General features: G+C 40.8%; 1 protein-coding gene across 1 annotated transcript in view; it reads right to left on the bottom strand.

Moving 5' to 3' along the window:
• ablim2 (actin binding LIM protein family, member 2) overlaps positions 1-22,017 on the bottom strand; it is a 407,210-nt gene that overhangs the window by 296,513 nt on the left and 88,680 nt on the right. The window contains exon 2 of the mRNA XM_072577791.1: positions 16,807-16,950. Coding sequence (XP_072433892.1) covers positions 16,807-16,950 — 144 coding nt within the window. The remainder of the gene's footprint in view (positions 1-16,806; positions 16,951-22,017) is intronic.

Raw genomic sequence — 22,017 nt, forward strand, 5'->3', positions numbered from 1 at the left:
GTAGATTTCACTGTGTGGACTGGTACAGGTTTGGCATGATTTGTGTGCACATCAGAAGAACCTCAGCCTCCAAGGTTCTACTGTCATCTATAATCCTACTCTTTGGCTTCTCAAGCCCAGAACCCACAGCCATCGCGGAGGCTAATGATATTGTGAATGTACCTGCACTCCAGTCTATATAACCTCTTCTTCAGAGATGGGCTGTAATCCTAGCAGAGATAGCCAATTAAACATGACAATGTTGGAACAATTGGCTGGCAACTTTCACTGGCCCGTAGCCCATTAACACCTTCTGAGTATAAAATGTTTGCAGGACAGTCAGTTTTCCATGGGCAGACTCCTGACTGATGTTTTAGCCAAGTGCTGGGAGCATGACGCTGTGTAAACTGCAGTCCTTTCTTTCTTTCAAAATAAGAAATGTCTCCAATTTTCCTCCTTTATTTTCTTGCTTTCCTGTTAATCTGATCATTTACATAGAGATTGAGCAGGCAACTTGCTCACATGCTCCAACAATGTTCCTAGTGAACAAGGAGGAAGAAGATCAGTGGGTGATAATCACTCTTTTGTGAATTTTCCTCTACTGGCTGCCTAACTTCCATTTAGTGCCTCAATATACAGAAAGACTTAGGTTTTAACTTAGTGAGTACAGGAGGTATAATGATTCCAAATCATAATGCCATCATGGAGAAAATTTTTTTATGTTCATCAAAAATATAATTTTGCACTCAAAATCAGACAAGGAACTTAATCCTTGCCCCAAGACAGGTTTAGACATCCAGCAAAATTCACTTGGACAGGATTGTATGGGACAGGGATCCACTGCCTTCCTGACCAACACTGATCTAGTTCAGGGAAGGAAAGGTGGCTTCCTACCCTCATACTAATTTACATAGCCACCGAAAAGCAGGTCGCAATGAGGAGCACATTAATCAGGAATGCCTTCCAGCAAACGCTGTCAGATTTGCTAGTGGCCTTTCAGAGATCCCTCCTTGTCAGGCATTTTGTGCCCAACAAAAGGACCTGTCATTGAGAAGTAGCAGACTGCTTAAAGCCATTCTCCAGCCTTGCTTCTAGCATCTCCCACCACCTCCAACTTTATCAGCGATTTGCATTCCATGCTATTTATGGATGCATCACTGATCAAACTTGGAGATCCAAGCAGTTCGTGTCACCTATTCTGATGGGCTGAAAACAATTGGGAGCATGATTTCCACCTACTGGTGAGATGAACTGAGTCTGAGGCCTTGAAGTGGCTGATTGGTCAAGTGGGCCATGGTATTCTCTAATTGCTGGGAGTGGCCTCCATTGCACATAATAATTATATCCTATATCTTCATAAAATAAAAATAATTATGAATACAAGCAATTGTAATATTCACCCTGTCACTGAACACTGGGATTGATCTGCATCTTTGGCATATATGATAAATTGTCACAAGCTTGCTCAAATGCAGTTTGCTTCTAAGTCACCCTAAACTAAAGGAGTGTAGTTCAAAAATCAGATCCAGATCACTTTGAAGTGAAAGTAGAAAAACACACGGAGGGAACAAGGGTTTTGGAATTCTCTACAAATTTCAACTGAGGCTAGATCAGTTTGTACTTATAAAGCTCTGAAACATCAAGAGCTGCAAAAGAAAAACAGTGAGGCACAGTGTGATGTTATATGATGTCCCAGCATTTGGAATCACTTCATAACTATGAAGTTTTGAGTTACTATGTAATTTACAAACATTATTAACTACACTACTCATAGCCAGGAAGTACAGCAATATAATTATTTTTGTGCTATCCTTCACAATGTTCTTCTATAATCACTATATTTCATGATCATCTACAAAATGATACAATTAAATTTTGAACATACAATATGGATATGATCATGATTTCACAAGATAGATACAAATGAAGAACACCATTCTGCCCACTCTAGCACATAGGTAGAAACACGCAAACAGGAATAGGTCACTTAGCTGGGTGAACCTATTCCTTCCTTTATTATTGCTGCAGTTGATCTGGGACCCAAGTCCATATTCGCTTTATCACATTTCCCTTAATAAATCTGGGTAATAAAATTCTAAAATCTCAGATTTAAAATTAATAACACTATGGCATAATTCACCATTTACTGCAGAGAATTTCGAACATCTTCTACTTGCACATCAACGTTTCCTAATTTCACTCCTAAAAAGATCCGTCTCCAATCTGAATATACCTCTACCCTTAGACTAATTCAGAATGTTAAACAACACATTTTCCTCATTATTCTTATCGGTTTTTTTTCCTGAATACTTCCTGACAAAGCAGCTCATGTTTTCTTCAGTTTTTAGAAAGTTTATTTATTTTCTAATTTCATTTCTGAATGACTTCTTAGTTTAATTAAAGTCAAATTTTAAAATTTATGCCTGCCAATCTCCGGTTTGTCTTTGGATGCACATGTTCCTCATTATGCCAAGTGTTTCTCATGCCTACCAGAGTAAGGCATATTTTTATCAACAGCTTTTATGGAAACTGCAGATTGGAATTTTCCAATATCAATATATTTTTAAAAACTCCACCAGAGACACAATTTAAATCCAGGAGTAAAGTTAATCAGGAAGAAGGTAAGAAAAAATAATGTTCACACTTTATTTTGTATTTCTAAATCGGCTTCAGTTAGCATGACTGAGTTGTTTCATTGTTTCTGGATCCCAGCCATTGTACTGAGATATCATAGTGAAAGGGATTTCTGATAAATTATTATTCAATGTAGTTTATCATCCAGCCAGCAGTTTACTGTGACACAGTTATCTGTTTTGTTTTGAATGGAAATAATATTATAGATTCTAGCCACTTAACTCCTGCTCCTAGTAGATTAGTTAGATCAGGTTACTGAGACCATCAATATTATGCAAACTAATTTCCCTTGGGGGAAGCAAAGTTGAGTTATTTGAAACAAATTTTACCTTGCTATTTTTAAATACATCCTAATGACAATCACAACCTGTTTCTTCCATCTATCATTGTACTTGGAATAGTTAAATATGATGAAATTATTCTAATGCAATTGAATATTAGAATTTAATATTCTTACCATAATTTTTGTATTACAAGTAATAATTTTGCCCACTGTAGGAATAAGCTACAAAACCAGTCCAGTCTTAGGTTTTATATTTGGTGATAAATTAGAAGATCGATAGATATTGCATTGTATACTTTGCTTCAAATTCCCTGGAGGGAGAGGTCAGCTCGTGTTCCCTTTCATGATTGCTACCAAATGTTTGTTAGAATTTCAGAGTGTGTATGCGTGCTTCTGCTCTTCAGATGAAGTCAATAACTTCTCCATCTGTTATGTTCCCCAACTTTTTTGGGGGTAAGATAGCCTTCTCATGTACATCAGTTGAGCCTACACATAGTGAATTACCATTTGCGCAGTATGTAATGGTGCTCACCACTCAATAATCTGTTTTAACCTCTCAGCTTGTTCACCTGCATTGTTTTCAATCTCTTAGTGTCTGAAGCGTTTTCCAAAACTTCCTTTGACAGCCATATTTCCTTCCTCAGTTACTGTCTCTAGCTCAGTCTCTATGGATTCCAAGTGAAGTTCGATGCTTCTCATTTTGAATCCACCCAGGACTACAGGCTTCTCTAATATATACAACTCTCCTCTGACAGCTACTCTCACCACATCCTGAGAGCTACATTCAGCGCCAGTGCCGTCACATGTTGACTCTCGACCTCTCTTATCGTCAGCACTATTGCAGTCCCTAGCTCCACTTCATTCTTCATCTTACTGGATGCTTTAACAATAAAAATAAACATTTCTCTTCCTTTCAAGTGATAAGGAATGTGGGTTCAGAAATATCTCAGGTATTGACACCCCACTGGATTCTTCCTCCCAACCCCAATTTTCTCCAACGCCATCCCTTCATCTAATTCCACTTCTTCATATATATTCACTACACCCTTGATCTTCACCCTCTCTGATGCTGAACCATTTGTGCTCAGCAAAGGATTATCCCTTATGCCCCCCCTTAATGAATTACATGCATGACATGAAGTTGAACTCTTCTTCTACTGCCTTTGGTTCTGTGCCTACTTCTTCAGATAGGCATCTTCTCCCCACTCAAAAGTCCCTTTTACCCATTCCCACTATACGAAGAACCTTCCCTCTGGCCTTTTACTTGCACTCAATTCCTTCAAGGTTCACCAGCGCAACATCAACCATCTTTAATTCTCTATACACCCTCATCCATTCAAATCTGTCTCCTTCTTGTTGCATTCCATTCTCTCTGGTCTACACCTGACTCCTGCTATTGAACCTGTAGATAAGGGTGGTCCTGTTTTTGTCTGGCATGCTGACCTCTACCTTGCAAAGGCTGAGTGCTACCTCACAGACAATACTTCCTATTATCTTCCCCCTCCCCAGCCCCCACCCTCAGATCATGACCCCGCCACTGAACAGCAAACTGTTATTTCCAGGATGTTTCTCACCTCATCTCCACTGGAGATTTCCCCTCCACAGCTTTCCACCTCAGTCCCCCCCACCTAACACAGTCTGTTTCTAACTCCTTTCCAAAATCTACAAACAGGACTGCCCTGGCAGACTCTCTGCATCAGCCCATTTTGCCCCACTGAATTATTTTTTCCCATTTTGACCAATATTTCCCTCCTCGTTCGGCCTGTTTCCACTTACATTCAGGATTCATCCAATGCTTTACATCAGTTCCACAATGTCCAATTTTTTTAGATTAGATTACTTTACAGTGTGGAAACAGGCCCTTTGGCCCAACAAGTCCACACCGACCCGCCGACCCATACCCCTAACCTAACACTACGGGCAATTTAGCATGGCCAATTCACCTGACCCACACATCTTTGGATTGTGGGAGGAAACCGGAGCACCCGGAGGAAACCCACACAGACACGGGGAGAATGTGCAAACTCCACACAGTCAGTCACCTGAGTCGGGAATTGAACCCGGGTCTCTGGTGCTGTGAGGCAGCAGTGCTAACCACTGTGCCACCGTGCTGACCCTAATCACCTCCTCTTCACTACAGATGTGTAATCCATCTACACATCCATTCCCCTATCAGGATGGTCTGAAGGCTCTCAGTTCCTTCCTTCAAATCAGACTTGAACAGTTCCCATCGACTACCACCCTCCTAAGCGTGGCTGAGCTTGTCTCATTTTGAGCACGATGTGAATAGTTATTCTGGATTTGAAACTGTTTCTCTCTCCACAGATGCTTCCTGGCCTACCGAATTTCTCCATCACAATTTTTATTTCAGATTTCCAGCATCTGCAGTCATTTGCTTTATAGGAATATAATGTTTAAAAAAAAAAGTGGAAGGTTTCTTTTTAGAAGCAAGTGCAGTGAATTACATACAATTACATTGCTAGATGCAATCTGCAGAGCACAATCTAGTGAAAAGGACATAGAAGTATAAATTTGCAGGGATGCCAATGTTATTCAGTAGTTATAATGGGAGACTATGATAACCCAAACATAGGCTGGGATGTTTGTAGTATACAGTGCACAGAGGAGCAAGTGTTCTTGGATTGCAAGCAAGAGAGATATCTACAGCAGTATGTGTCCGGTCCAACAAGGAAGAAGGCATTCTTCATTTCTTGCTGGACCTGGTCTTTGGAAATGAAATGTGACCGGTGAATTAAGTGTCAGCTGGGGAACATTTAGGAGACAGTAAAATTCAGAATGGAGGAGAATGAAACACAACAATCCAGAGTGAGAAAATTCAATTGGCCATGAGCGACTTCAACGCAACAAAAATATAATGGAACAGGATTGACTGGAACAGGAAGTTGGCAGGGAAAACAGCAACAATGATAGGCTACATTCAAAGAAAAGATGGTCAGGATACATTTTCTCAAATGAGAAAGGTGGAACAAACAAATCCAGAACACACGGGATAATGAAGGAGGTAGAAATTAAGATAAATAAGAAAATACATGGTTATAAACAAGTGTCGGATAGAAAATAAAATTGAAGTCCAAGAGAAATATCCAAAGTATCCAGAAGGAAATGAAAAAGCAAGTAAGAGGAATTATGGAAAAAAGACTGGCAGCCAACATAAAGGAGTGGTCCAAAATCATTTCTGGTCATATGATAATAAAATGATGGCAAAAGGATGAACAACGCTGATTACAGACCACAAAGGGGGATGGTAGGATTGGCATATGATGACAGATTAGTAAATACAGACACAGATAAATCAGAGTTCAGGAGGATGAGAGGGGATCTGATTGAAACGTAGAAAATTCTAACATGGATGGACATACCAGATGCAGGGAGGATGTAGTGTCGTGTTGGGGAATCAAGAATCAGGGGACACAGTCTCAGGATATGAGGTAGGTCATTTAGGATTGAGATGAGGAAAGAATTCTTAAACAGTAATGAACCTCTGGAATTCACTAACACAAAATGATGTAGAAGCCAAGACTAGGAATTTATTCAAGGAAGAGACTGAAATTTTACTGCTATTAAAGGCATCAAGGGCTATGGGGAGAAAGTAGGTTTGTGGCACTGAGACAGAATGTCACAGCAAACTTGAAAGCATGAATGGTCTACCCCAGCTCTTAGTTTCTAAGTTTCTATGTTTCGAAATTTGAATTAAAAAACAATTATTTGTTAAATCTGCTAACTAAAATAAAAGGAGATGCAATTCTGTAAGGAGCTATTGAAGATAGAATATCTGTCTTGGAAATATTTGTTGAGGGTACATCTATTGCTGATTTCCATTTTACTTATAGATAAAATAAATGAATGAAGAGAAACTTCAACCCAAGCTGATACCGTAAAATTAATGCTTCAAAACTTCTGTTGTACCTGAAAAGGGAAAAAGTCAATTTCAGATTCTTAACCTCTTATCATTTATTACAATGAACAGTTGAGAGTGGTGAAAATAAAGAGGCCTTCATCCAATATGCCCTTATTAGATTTAAGCATACTGAAGTCGCCAAAATGACAAGTCCATCGAAATCCTTCACGTATTTAACATCCTCAGTTTAAAGTAAAAATTAAATACTTAACAACTTTACCCTCCACAGTCTATATACAGATGTATGTTTCTAATTTCATTCTGGAGAGTTATTTAGTTCTTGCAAACTGAATATAGCATCAAGTAATGTGATATTTTGTCAGCCAGTTTTAATGTTGTGATGCAGCTATGGCAATTCATGAAGCATATTTTCTAGCTGCTCGGAATTGTTTTAAGATCTCAAAGTTCCTGTCATTTTTTGGAACGTTATCAACAATGTTGAAATCACATTGTACACTCACACAAACAAAAACAAATTGCTGGAAAGAAAATCAGCAGGTCTGGCAGCATCTGTGGACAGAAAGCAGAGTTAACATTTTGGATTCAGTGACCCTTCTTCAGAACTGGACCTGAAACATTAACTCTTGCTTGCTCTCCACTGATGTTGCCAGGCCTGCTGAGTTTTCTTCCAGCATCTGCAGTTCCTTTTTTGTTTAGTCCCAAACATTACAAGCTGGGATATTTGTGGTCAAACAGAAAAAAGGTTATAGATAGAGGAAAATATTCATTTTGTATAATTAATTTTCACCCCAACTCAATGCTAATACTTTAAGTTCCAGAGTAGCATTTTCCTGCAGACTTTAGGGGCTCAGCTGTCCCAGATGGGGGTGATAAGCCCACAGTGTGAAGAACAGGCAGGCATTAACCCCAAAAAGGCCATTCAGCACCCAAAGGGCAAACCTTCCATCCAATTAAGGATGGCAGGCAGGTCTCAAATCTGGAAGGCCAATATATAGCCCTGCAGCTTGGAAACAGAAGTCACGGCAGGTAAATGAAGGAGAAAATGCCTAAATTCACTTAAATTCTAAAAGCACACGTAATCAAAAGCCAACCTCACAGTCAAGCCATCACTGTGTTTCTATTCATATGTGATATCTCATGGCACCTGGAGGTTGACTGGAAATTAACTCCATACTGGACTTTGACTGAAGTCCTGAATAGACTGTGAAGCAGGCCAACTGGTTATCTGCTACTTGTAACTGGCATCCCTTTCCCCAGCTCTGCTCCCTACAAGCCACCACCAGCAAAATGGCCTGAGGATGGCAAGGAACCAAAGAACTCAAATGCAAACCTAAATACCCAACCTCTCAAATTTGCTGGTTGCTCTGGAACATAACACCCTTTTACCTAATTAACTTTTGAAATGTTGTCCCTAGCCAGTGAAGCACAATGCAGTAGGAAGTTAACATCTGAGCAATGCAAAACAAGGTATTTTTAGATACAATAGAGTAACAGGTGTTTATACCATCACACAATCCATCACCCATCACAGCAGATTGAACCCTTTTGGAAGAAGTCGTCTGATAAAACATTCATTAAGATTGTAGCTATATATGGACCTGAATCAAAAATTATTGAGCACAGACACAATTATATCTTCGCAAGAGCAAAATCTGAAGAAATTAGCTCCTGCCAGAACGTCTGCATCACAGTCAGTTTTTGGATTAGGAATTAACTAATTTACTTACATCCCTTGAGGCTGCTCTTTCCCAAAGCTATGTAATTATCATCTTGACTTCAGGCTCTCTAACCTGAGTGAGCAGGCAGGATGACAAGCCGAAAAACAAAGGGCTTCTATTTAAAGGGAGCCACATTAGACTCAACAGCAATGGTGTTTGCAATGTATAGTTCAGTGGTAAAAGCAAAGACCTTCAGAATGGATGCAATAGGTGGAATGGCTTCCTGCCATTCCTATTTCACAGACTAAACCTTGCAGGTGATGCTGGTGTACTGAGGGCAGACAGAGGTGTCCTCCTCCAAGACCGCAACAGAGAAGCAAGTTCAGAATTGCAAGGAAGCAGCTCTGAAAATCAGAATGGTGGCAACCGTGCAGCCAACCATGATGGGCAAACTGGAATGGCAGAGACTTCTCTTTTATTCACATGTGGTATGTTGGCTGGCCAGCATTTATTGCCTGTCCCTACTTGCCTTTGAGAAGATGGTAGCGAGCTGCTTCTTGAACTACTGCAGGTGAAAGGCTTTGGAAATCTGAAGCACAAAGGGACTTGGGAGTTCTTGTTCAGAACTCTGTTCAAATTAACATGCAGGTTCACTTGGCAGTTAGTAAGCCAAATGCATTATTAGCATTCATTTCAAAAGGGCAGAATTTAAGAGCAGAGATGTACTGCTGAGATTGTATAAGGTTTGGGTCAGACTGCATTTGGAATATTCTGAGTAGTTTTGGGCCATGTATCTAAGGAAGGATTGGAGGAGGTCCCAAGGATGTTCACAAGAATGATCCAGGATGAAGGGCTTTTCATATGAGTAGTAGTTCAGGGGTTTGGGCTGTATTTGATGGAGTTTAGAAGGATGAGAGGGGATCTGACTGAAACTTACAGAACACTAAGAAGCCTGGGCAGAGTGGACATGCAGACATTTCCACAGTAGGAGAAACTAGGACTCAAGGACATGATGGGGATAATCCTTTAAAACTAAGATGAGAAGGAATTTCTATAGTCAAAACTAATTGCCCCAGAAAGCTATGGAGGGCAAGTCATTTAGCGTATTCGAGAAAGAGATAGATTCTTGATTTGTAAGAGGATCGGGGGTTACAGGGAAAAGACAAGACAATGGGTTTGAGAAAGATAGCAGCCATGAGAGCAGACTCAAAGGGCTGGATGCCTTAATTCTGCTCCTATACCTTATGGTCATATTATAGTCAAACTCACAATGCTGTATTGTGACACAGCAACAATGAAGGCACAGCGATTTATTTCCAAGTCAGGATGGTAAGTGGCTTGGAAGGAAAATTGCAGGTGGCAGTGTTCCTATGAATGTGCTGCCCTACCCTTCTAGATGGAAGTGGTAGTGAGTTTGGAAGGTACTGTCTAAGGGTCTTTGGTGGAATAACTTAAGTGCATCTTGTAGTAGTACACACTGCAGCTACTGTGCATCAGTGGTGGAGTGGATCCTCGTGGACGCAGTGCCAACCAAGCAAGTTGCTTTATCCTGGTTGGTGTCAAGCTTCTTGAGTATTGTTGGAGCTGCACACATCCAGGCAAGTGAGGAAGATTCCATTACATTCCTAATTTTTACCTTGTAGACAGTGGACAGGCTTTGGGGAGTCACGAGGTGAGTTTACTTGCTATAGTATTCCTAGCCTCTGTTCCCAGAGGTCAACAATACAGGAAAAGCATCAAGAACAACAATTACAACAGTAACACTTTCCATAGAAGCAACAACACTCTAGAAACTAGAAGACAGAGTGAACAGCCAACAAAAATAAGTGAACACTTTCAAGACTGTACTATTGTGCAACATCTCATTAAATTAGAGAAGATTATATAGAATAATTCTGTCCTTGAGTGATAGATAGTTGATAAAGGAAACTACGTGAAGTAAATTGCAAATAATAATACATGCTGATTTTTTTTCTGAAAAGTGGGATACTTCAATAAAGTCCTTCACATAAGTGACTTGCCATGCCAATGTCACCTTTTATGTCATAATACATGAGTAGAGGTTTGAGGCAATACCCATATCCCACTACATAGAACAGACAGAGTCTTTTGTCCAAGAGGCTGAAGAAAACTACCTACCTAGCCCAAAAGTATGAACCTTCGGAGTCACTGTTATTCAGAGGGGTGAAATACTTCTCCTGTGCTGAGCATACTTAGTCCATTGAAATGTAACATTATGTACATTTTCTGTTTTGTGCATCTTCATACTACTGTGGAGGATGTAACCGCAGCAGCTGCTGGATTTGCTGTCCATTACAGTGGCTGCTGCGTTGCAGAATGTGGTTTCTCATCTTGAGAGATCCAAACATCTTCAAGATATGAAGCTCTCATGTTACAGGCGAGTCTCACAGATGGTGAGATCACTAATGAATCCCAAGTACTTAACAGAAGTTGTATAATATCCTCAGTGAAAACAGCAAGTTTAGGTTAAAAGAATTGTTCCTGTCAGCAAAAGTGCTTCAGTTAGGTTGACCACAGCCTTGCCAATTTCACTTTTTGTACTGTTGATTTTAGATCTCATTTGTTTAATAGTGACTTCCTGCTGTACTGTTTTTCAAGCTGGCAAGATACAAGCATTGCATGGAACCTGCATGTTATTGGAATAGGAATCCAGGGGAAAAGGCTCTGAATAGCCTTTTTAATTGTTTTCCAGCCAGATGCAAAATAAGCTCTGCTGAATTCGAACCTTCCATGGGAGAAGCCCGAAGAGTGTAAAAAGACTTTGGAAATTGTGATATAATTTGTGTGTTACACACACAAATTAATATCATTAATTTTACAACGTGCATTTGAACTGAATGTTTGGTCTTGTGCATGAGGAGGTTTAATGATTAACTTGCCAACATTTCCGGAACCAAGAATTGTTTTAACCTGCATGAGAGAATTTTACAAGTAGACATAGAAATCAATGAAGCGCATTAACTACTTTTCAGTTATAAGAATCAGGAACTGATTTTTTAAAATGAAAGTTCCATTGTTTGGAAAGCTTTTGTTTTCAGTTAGCAGAATTCCTGGTTGAAGCTTGATGCATGAATAGTTTTGTCTTGTGAATGGAGTTAGCTTAAAACTGATAGGGAAATAGGTTGCCCCAGTGTGTTTTAGTGTGAAAGTTCCAGAACAGAGTGTCAAGTTAGAATCTGAAAGAGTTATTTGATGTTGAGCAATTCTAAGCTCAATTGTCTGAGTAGAGGCTCAAGACAGGAAATTGAAAGAAACAGTTAATTAAAGCCTTTAAGTGTAATAGAAAAAGGAATTCTCTCTGGAGTTTGAGTACTGCAGAGTGTTGATGCTAGAATAGGTGCAGCTATATTTTTGCTGTCTTTTTCAAAATTCAATTTGTGTTATATGCAAATAGCCTAATTTATTCTATTTATCCCATTTCATTAACATCACAAACCTGTTTTAGTGTCAAATTCAGATCTGCATCACTGTAAGCTTGTGTTTTAATAAAAGATTACCTCATTAAATAAAGAAAATGATCTATCAAGCCAGATTTCAGTCCAGGATCTAACTTGTCCAGCAATATTTTCTGGCATCATATCACCAAGGTCAATGTCAATGGAGTTATCTAGCCACACTCATCAGAACCCACCTCTACTAAGCTGGAAAATATTGACCAAAGGGCTCCAACAGACTAACAACAAGACAAATTTTTAAAAAACTGCTGTAAATACTCAGGTGAGGTAGCATCTGTAGAAAGAAAGAGTTAACATTTCAAGGTTGAGATGAATTATTCTCTGCAGATGGTAGCTTATCCAACAGTTTTTATTTTGATTAAAATTTTTTAATCATGGTTTTATTTCAACTATAACAAAAGGTTAGTAATGTACTATAATACACAACTGAATGCACGCGTGTCATCCTAAATCAAAAAGAATACTTCAATTAAATTCATGGAGGAAGGCAGAGTTACAGATCATAACCTAGTAATGGAGTAAACTGAAGTAGACCAAATATGTGCTTTTATCTGCAAAAAAAGTAGGGGAACACTTAGGAAATAGAACAATTATATTAGATTCGGTGTCAGAATATAAAAGGGGAAAAGAAAATTCAGAATTAGCAGTTGATTTTAAAAACATCCAAATTTTAGTAAGTTAAAGGGAACCTGGTTTGATTAAATGGTGAAAAATAAATTGTTCAGTAGGGCTACTGAAAATCATCTCTCCCAACAAGGTTCCTCAGACTCCACCATTTGTTATTGTTGTAAACACTGCATAATAATGTGTAATTAATTTAGATAATGTTGATTGGGAAATTACATGATATTCCATCCTGAGAAATTATTTTGGGACCTTGCTAAGGTTTCCCTAGCTAGTTGAGATGATGCCTAAATATTTATACAAATATTTGGTTACCATGAAGCGGTGTGTCTTTTTGTCTTATTTATTGAGAATATACAGATTATACAAATTTTGGTATTTGTATATTACTTACACAATTTTCTGAGATGAACTCTGATGAAACTTGAATGTTATCTCTTCCTATAGATGCCGTCAGACTAGCCCAGTGTTTCTAGCACTTTCTACCTCATCAATCCTCCACTTTGGTAACCCTCCTGTGCACTATTCGGATTCTTTCCCCACTATCACCTATGATTCGATTCCTTCTCAATCCAAGGGGTCAGGTGGAACATTGTACCAGTAACTGCTCCCACCTCCTAAGCTAGCCTCTGATTGACTTGCAATTTTGTACAGGTGGTATTCTGTCCTCAGGGTCTATCATTCCAGGAAGGCCCACGCAACTGACGTGTTGTAGAGTCATAGAGTCTTACAGCACAGAAACAGACTCTTCGGTCCAACTCATCTATGACAACCAGACAGCCCAATCTGACCTAGCCCTATTTACCAGCATTTGGCCATATCCCTCTAAACCCTTCCTATTCATTTACCCATCCACTGTTAAATGTCTGAGTTGCATCTGACATGGTAGGTCTTCCCAAAAAGCAGCAATGTGACAATCTTGACCTTGCAGCCAATGGCCAAGTCCTACGTCACCTCCACAAGATGCCACCCTCAGTTTGAGCTCACAGTGAAACCTGTTTGTGAATCTAGTGAAAAGTGGAAAATATATATCTGATAACTGAGCAAGAAAACATTAGTGCTTCAATTTATATTTCTGGTACTTATGGTTAGATAAATAGCTGTAACGCCTCAATTAATTCTCATTTCAAACAAACATTGTGCAGATAAAAGAACAATGAGGCACATGTTAACAACAGGTACTGTCCTTTTTGCAGGATATCAATGTGCAACTGGAAGCAATTTGCAGCTGTATATCCTCTGTATGATATCAGACAAATTACGAGCTAACTCCTTGCTGCCTCCTCACAGCTGTTCAAAAGTAACAGAAATATAATTAACAACTTTAATTAGTCAACTGATTTTTCAAATATCCCTCACCAGATCTTTGCTTTTAATAAACATGAATTAATCTAAAACCCTGCAAACTGTTCCCTTTCCAGTGGTCTCACTCAGCAAAAAAAAATTCACGACCTCTGCATTGCATCTATTTGGGCCATTCGGGAAATTTCTATCTTACTCAGCCCAGTCTGTGCCCTGCATTCCCTTGATTCTTCAGCACTGCTAGTTTCCCATCCCTCTCTCTTCACCACTTGAAGGGGATATTTCAAACACACTTTCCCCACCTGCTCCATCTAATTAACTTTTCTTTTTCGTTCTCTTCCTTCTTTAAAATTCTTGTTGAGAATCTATCCATTGATTGCTTTCTCTTGTCTCACTATCAAATCCCTTTATTTTGTTTAACAAAACTGAAAACATTGAAACAAAACAAAATTCTGGAGGAACTCAGCCAGTCTGCCAGCATCTCAGAAGAGAGCACCAGTTCATGTTTCAGTCTGATATGGCTCTTCTTCAAATAAGTCAGTTCTAAGGAAGTCAGATTCGACCTGAAACATTAACCGCTTCCCTTTTCATGGATGCTGCCAAACCTGCTGAGTTACTCCAGAATTTCTTTTTTTTGCTCCTTCACGTCCTCAGGTGAGGGGAGAGGTTGAGAAGAACAGTCCACCATGGTGACCACACATTAAACCCACATTGTTTGCCTCATTTTGAGTTGCAAACTAGCCATCCAATTAATTGAGCTAACCAATGGCCACGGTTATCGAAAGCATGGTCAAAAAGTATTAACCCAGCAGCAAAAACCAATAAAGAATACAGTCATATTTGGAAATGGATGTACTGGTCATACTGGAGCTCCATTTTGTGGTTTACAAGATGAATCGGACCAGAATGTCTCATTCACCAGTTTTGCTGGTTTCTCTTGTTGGAAAGCAGCTCATTAATTGACAAAATCAAAATGTTCAAGCAGGGAAGTTCACAGAAAATTCCAGAGCTTCAGGCCTAAGCGACTGAAGGTGTAGTCACCAATGGTGGAGTGGTTAAAATCAGAGATACAGAGATCATAAATTGGGTTGCAGGCTAGTTGAGATTACAGAGGTAGGAAGAGGGAGGCAGGGATTTATAAGCAAGCCTGAGAATTTTAAGACATTACTTAATTGGGAGCAGAGTAAATCAGTAAGCATAGGGATGAAAGATAATTCTGAGAGTTAGGACATGGGCAACAGATTAATGGATAATTACAGTTTACAGAGGGCAGGATATGGGAGACCTGCCAGCTCTATTCCTGATGAAGGGCTTTTGCCCGAAATGTTGATTTTCCTGCTCCTTGGATGCTGCCTGACGTGCTGTATTTTTCCAGCACCACTCTAATCTAAACCCCATTACATTATTCAAGTCTAGAAGTAACAGAAGCATCATTGAAGTTTTCAGCAGGAGATAAGCTGAAGCAAGGGCAAAGTCACGCCACATGGAAATTTGTCATGACTGAGATGATCTGTGACCTGTAGCTTATCTCAAAGTCAAGTAAGGCACTAAGATTGTCAACAGTTTGGTTTACTCTCAGACATTTTCTAAAGAAGTGAAAGCAACTCAAACATGGCATTAGATTTCTGAATATCAAAATGGGATACATTTCTGCACAGTTAAACTGTCTGGTAATTCAGCAACAGTGGAGAAATAAAATGGGGTGGTGGTGACATGGAGATGAATTCTACTATGTTTTGAATGATGCCAACGAAGGGCAGTTTATAGGTGAGAAAAGGTGAGGGGTCAAGGATCCTTGAGGAACATTAGAAACTAACTGAAGAAATGTAATTGCAAGTGATATCCTGACTACATTGGATAAATAATAACATCCTACCTAGCTAGGGAACAGTGGACAGATATTGAACGAGGATCGTGTGGCCAACCATATAAAAGGATGTCATGTGTCATTTTGCTAAGAGTTGCTTCAGTGCTCTAACAGGAGTGAAAATGTGTTTGGAGAGATTCAAATATAGTTTCAGGAAATGTATTTGGAAACTGAGAGCAGGTTCAAGAGCTTAGAGAGGAAACTGGGTTGGGTCAAAGAGTGATTACCTGCAAACAATAGTGGGATCATGTTTTTTAAAATAGACTTGATAATCGAAGTATTTTTTTAGACATAGCAAGGTGTGGGGGGAAGAGGGGGACGGGGGAAGAGAGAGAGCGGGGGAGAGAGAGCAGGGGAGAGAGAGAGAGAGAGAGAGAGAGAGAGAGAGAGAGAGAGCGGGGGAGAGAGAGAGCGGGGGAGAGAGAGAGAGAGAGAGAGAGAGACTCAGACAGACTGACAGAAACATCATCTGAAGACAGAACTATTAACAATACTAACATAGGCACCAAAAGGGAAAAGTAGGTAATTAGCAGATCAGTGAGAACAAAGTCGAGGGAGCAAGTTCTCTTGGACAAGGTTAGCTCAGGGAGAGCATGAGATTTAATAGGAGAGAAACTGAAGAACAATGAATGTTCATAACAAAGAGAGGGTAATCTTCAGGACGTGTTTGGTCACACAATTGCCGAAAAAGAGGGAGGGATGCGATAGATGTTGCTGATTGGATGCTCTCAATCAAAGTGACAAAGAAGCCCATGAGCTCCTTGCACATATTATTCAAAGATGGGTGGAAGGGGGAGTGGTGAGGGATTTAAAAGGAAAGTAGGCAGTAGAGATAAGACCAAGTTGTTTTTGCATTCCACAATGATCCCGGATTGAGTAGTTTTAGCACAGGAAGACAGGATCCAATAATGCTTTTAGTGGTATAGCTAGATCTGCTGGTGTGAACAAAGCCAGCTACTTGTGATATCCTTTCAAGAAGTCAGCATGAATTAAGTAACATTTTTAATTTAGTTCAGGTAGAAAGAAACTTTCAAATAATCTAATTAACTGGAGTTAAAAACATACCCAATATGAAAGTACATTGATTCAAAGAAGGTAATTACCTTTACAAGTGAAACAATTGATGTGGAAGAATTTGTTCTGCACCCTCAGGGCCTCTCCTTTACATGGTTTTCCACATTTATGGCAAAGGACCGCAGCACCTGGCAGCTTTCCCAAGGGATTGTGAATGGCCATGTGCTGTGACACTGAAAACAAAGAAAAACAAATCAGGCAATAGATACTTATAGGTACAATGCTATTAAATGGGAGGGTAATGGGCCCAATTGCTGACTCCATATTTATTACAAACTTCAAAGCACGCAAGCATGTACATCCAATTTAATGATATAGTCTAACAAACTACTTCACTGTAGGACAGACAGTGGCATGCAGTATCAACAATCATAACACAAGCATTGCAATTATTTCTGCAAGATAAACTAAAGTATACAGATAAATGTTCCTTTCCACGTACAACATCACACAGATGAAGGCAAGAATGACATCGCTGTTGTTTAATACATGCCCAATATTTCAAAGGTAAGGTACTGCACTTTTGTGGAGAGAAATCTTGGATTTACAGAACTGTCTTTGCAGCTTTGGTTTATTTCAAAAGGTATGCATTTTTCTTATTCTTTCAGGAGACGTGGGTGATGCTGTCTAGGCCAGAATTTGTTAGCCATCCTAAATGCCATTGAGAATACAGTTATAAACTGCCTTAGTCCTTAATGTAGACACACTAGTAGAAAGGGAGTTCCAGGATTTTGACCAAGGAAGTGAAGGAATGTTGATATAGTTCCAAGTCAAGATATTATTTAGTGTGGTCAGCAAGTTGCTGATAGCGGTGTAATCATGAATCTACTATCCTTGACCTTCTAAGTGGTAAAGGTCATGTGTTTGGAAGGTGCTGTTGAGGAAGGCTTGATAAGTTACTGCAAAGTATCTTGGACATGGTATATCCTGCTGCCACTGTACATCGGTGCTAAACAGAGTGCATGCACAGGGTGAATAGGGTACCAACCAAGCGGGATGCTTTGTCCTGGACGGTATTGAGCTTCCAGGGTGTAGTTAGTGCTGCATTCATCAAGTTACGTATTTCAACACAGCCTTGACTTCTGTTTTGTAGATGGTGGACAGGACTTGGAATAATAGGAAGTGAGCTCCAGCTTCTGACTTGCTCAAACAGCCACAGGATTTATTTGGCTGGCACAGTTCAGTTTCTGGTCAACAGTAATGCCCGGGATGTTTATTGTGGGATTTGGCAATGATAAAGCTTTTAAAGTGGATTAGCACAAGGCAGAAAGAGGAACGTTTGTTCTCTGGTTTTAGAGGTGAGGCTTTTTCCATTGTCTAAGTGATGAGAGGGGATTATTAATTGTTTCTGTACAGCATGGAAACTGACCCTTTGGTCCTACTCGTTCATGCCAACCCAGATATCCCAACCTAACATAGACCCACTTGCGAGCACCTGGCCCATATCCCTTCAAACCCTTCCTATTCATATACCCATCCAAATGCCTCTTTAATGTTGCAATAGTATCAGCCTCCACCACTTCCTCTGGCAGCTCATTCCATTCATGTACCACCCTCTTCGTGAAAAAAGTTGGCCCTTAGGTCTCTTTTATATCTTTCCTCCCTCACCCAAAACCTATGCCCTCTAGTTCTGGACTCCCCCAGCCCAGGGAAAAGACCTTGTCTATTTATCCTATCCATGTCCCTCATAATTTTGCATAAGGTCTCTCCTCAGCCTCTGATGCTGCAGGGGAAACAGCCCTAGCCTATTCAACCTCTCCTTCTAGCTCAAATCCTCCAACCCTGGCAACATCCTTGTAAATCTTTTCTGAACCCTTTCAAGTTTCACAATATCCTTCTGATAGGAAGACGACCAGAATTGCATGCAATATTCCAACAGTGGCCTAACCAATGTCCTACACAGCTGCAACATAACCACCCAACTCCTGTACTCAATACTCTGACTAATAAAGGAGAGCATACCAAACACCACCTTCACTATCCTATCTACCTATGACTGCACTTTCAAAGAGATATGAAACTGTACTCCAAGGCCTCTTTGTTCAGCAATACTCCCTAGGACTGTACCATTAAGTAGGTAAAAACAATGACTGCAGATGCTGGAAACCAGATTCTGGATAAGTGGTGCTGGAAGAGCACAGCAGTTCAGGCAGCATCCAAGTAGCTTTGAAATCAACGTTTTGGGCAAAAGCCCAAAAGCCCTTCATCAGGAATAAAGGCAGTGAGCCTGAAGCGTGGAGAGATAAGCTAGATAAGGTGGGGGTGGGGAGAAAGGAGCATAGAGTACAATGGGTGAGTGGGGGAGGGGATGAAGGTGATAAGTCCCACGTGGTTAAAGATGCCCTCCAACGCATCTCGTCCACATCCCGCACCTCCGCCCTCAGATCCCACTCCTCCAACCGTAACAAGGACAGAACACCCCTGGTGCTCACCTTCCACCCTACCAACCTTTGCATAAACCAAATCATCCGCCGACATTTCCGCCACTTCCAAACAGACCCCACCACCAGGGATATATTTCGCTCCCCACCCCTTTCCGCCTTCCGCAAAGACCGTTCCCTCCGTGACTACCTGGTCAGGTCCACGCCCTCCTACAACCCACCCTCCAATCCTGGCACTTTCCCCTGCCACCGCAGGAACTGTAAAACCTGCGCCCACACCTCCTCCCTCACCTCTATCCAAGACCCTAAAGGAGCCTTCCACATCCAAAGTTTTACTTGCACATCCACTAATATCATTTATTGTATCCGTTGCTCCCGATGTGGTCTCCTCCACATTGGGGAGACTGGGCGCCTCCTAGCAGAGCGCTTTAGGGAACATCTCCGGGACACCCGCACCAATCAACCACACCGCCCCATGGCCCAACATTTCAACTCCCCCTCCCACTCTGCTGAGGACATGGAGGTCCTGGGTCTCCTTCACCGCCGCTCCCTCACCACCAGACGCCTGGAGAAAGAACGCCTCATCTTCCGTCTCGGAACACTTCAACCCCAGGGCATCAATGTGGACTTCAACAATTTCCTCATTTCCCCTTCCCCCCACCTCACCCTAGTTCCAAACTTCCAGCTCAGCACTGTCCCCATGACTTGTCCGGACTTGTCCTACCTGCCTATCTCCTTTTCTACCTATCCACTCCACCCTCTCCTCCCTGACCGATCACCTTCATCTCCTCCCCCACTCACCCATTGTACTCTATGCTACTCTCTCCCCACCCCCACCCTCCTCTAGCTTATCTCTCCATGCTTCAGGCTCACTGCCTTTATTCCTGAAGGGCTTTTGCCCGAAACGTCAATTTCGCTGCTCCTTGGATGCTGCCTGAACTGTGTGCTCTTCCAGCCCCACTAATCCAGAATCTGTACCATTAAGTGTATAAGTCCTGCTAAGATTTGCTTTCCCAAAATGCAATACCTCGCATTTATCTAAATTAAACATCATCTGCCACTCCTCAGTCCATTGGCCCATCTGATCAAGATACCTTTGTAATCTGAGGTAACCCTCTTTGCTGACCACGACACCTCCAATTTTGGTGTTATCAGATGAAAGGTAATCTATGTAAAGTATTAAAATGGGTTTCACTCTCTCTCCATAGATGCTGCACAAACTATCAAGAATTTCCCACGTTTCTCTTTTTAATTTCATTGGCCTTTGATAGATGCACCTGTGTCAGTATGGCAAGTGCAGATAATCTGCTTTTGATAGAATTAAAGCTGCCTCCACACCCTCACTTCAGTTTAACAACTTAGAGATAGTTTTCCAACAAATACATGTGACCATTCATATGAACATTAAAAAAAGGAGCAATTCAACCTTTCAAGCCTGCTCTCCCATTCAATAAAATCATAGTTAATCTGTTTGTGTTTAAAACTCCACATTCCACCATCTACCCTAGTGACCTACAGTTCCCCTACCTAACAAGACTCCATCCACCTCCATTTTAAAAAATATTGAATGAACCTTTCTCCACCATATTCTGAGTCAGAGAGTTCTAAACTCTCAATAACCCTCTGGGAAAAATGTTTCTTGAAGGGGTGACTCCTAATTTTAAAACAGTGCCATTATTTTCCCATCCACCTTGTCAGACTATTCAGGATCTAAAACACTTCAATCAAGTTATCCCTCTCTCCTATATACCCCAGTGGAAACAGGGCCAGATTATCCAACCTACCCTCAAAAGATAACCTACTCATTCCAGAAATCAATCTGGTAAACCTCTTCTGAGTCAACTTCAATGCATTTATATCCTTCCTTAAGGAGATCAAAGCTGCACATAGCAATTTAGATGTGGTCTGATGATAGCTTGCACAAATGAAACAGAAAATCCTTATTTTAATAATAACAGGATGTGTTGGAGAAACTTAGTATGTTTGGTAGCATCTTTGGAGCGAGAAATAGAATTAATGTTCTCCCTTTCAAGCTGGACAAAAAAAGTCCAATTATAGAACATAGAACATAGAACATAGAACAATACAGCACAGAACAGGCCCTTCGGCCCACGATGTTGTGCCGAACTTCTATCCTAGATTAAGCACCCATCCATGTACCTATCCAAATGCCGCTTAAAGGTCGCCAATGAATCTGACTCTACCACTACCTCGGGCAGCGCATTCCATGCCCCCACCACTCTCTGGGTAAAGAACCCACCCCTGACATCTCCCCTATACCTTCCACCCTTCACCTTAAATTTATGTCCCCTTGTAACACTCTGTTGTACCCGGGGAAAAAGTTTCTGACTGTCTACTCTATCTATTCCTCTGATCATCTTATAAACCTCGATCAAGTCACCCCTCATCATTCGCCGTTCCAACGAGAAAAGGCCGAGAACTCTCAACCTATCCTCGTACGACCTACTCTCCATTCCAGGCAACATCCTGGTAAATCTTCTCTGCACCCTCTCCAAAGCTTCCACATCTTTCCTAAAGTGAGGCGACCAGAACTGCACACAGTACTCCAAATGTGGCCTAACCAAAGTCCTGTACAGCTGCAACATCACCTCACGACTCTTGAATTCAATCCCTCTGCTAATGAACGATAATACTCCATAGGCCTTCTTACAAACTCTATCCACCTGAGTGGCAACCTTCAAAGATCTATGTACATAGACCCCAAGATCCCTCTGTTCCTCCACCTGACCAAGAACCCTACCATTAACCCTGTATTCCGCATTCTGATTTGTTCTTCCAAAATGGACAACCTCACACTTGGCAGGGTTGAACTCCATCTGCCACTCCTCAGCCCAGCTC

The sequence above is a fragment of the Chiloscyllium punctatum genome, chromosome 1, assembly GCF_047496795.1.
Source record: "Chiloscyllium punctatum isolate Juve2018m chromosome 1, sChiPun1.3, whole genome shotgun sequence".
NCBI classification, from domain to species: domain Eukaryota; kingdom Metazoa; phylum Chordata; class Chondrichthyes; order Orectolobiformes; family Hemiscylliidae; genus Chiloscyllium; species Chiloscyllium punctatum.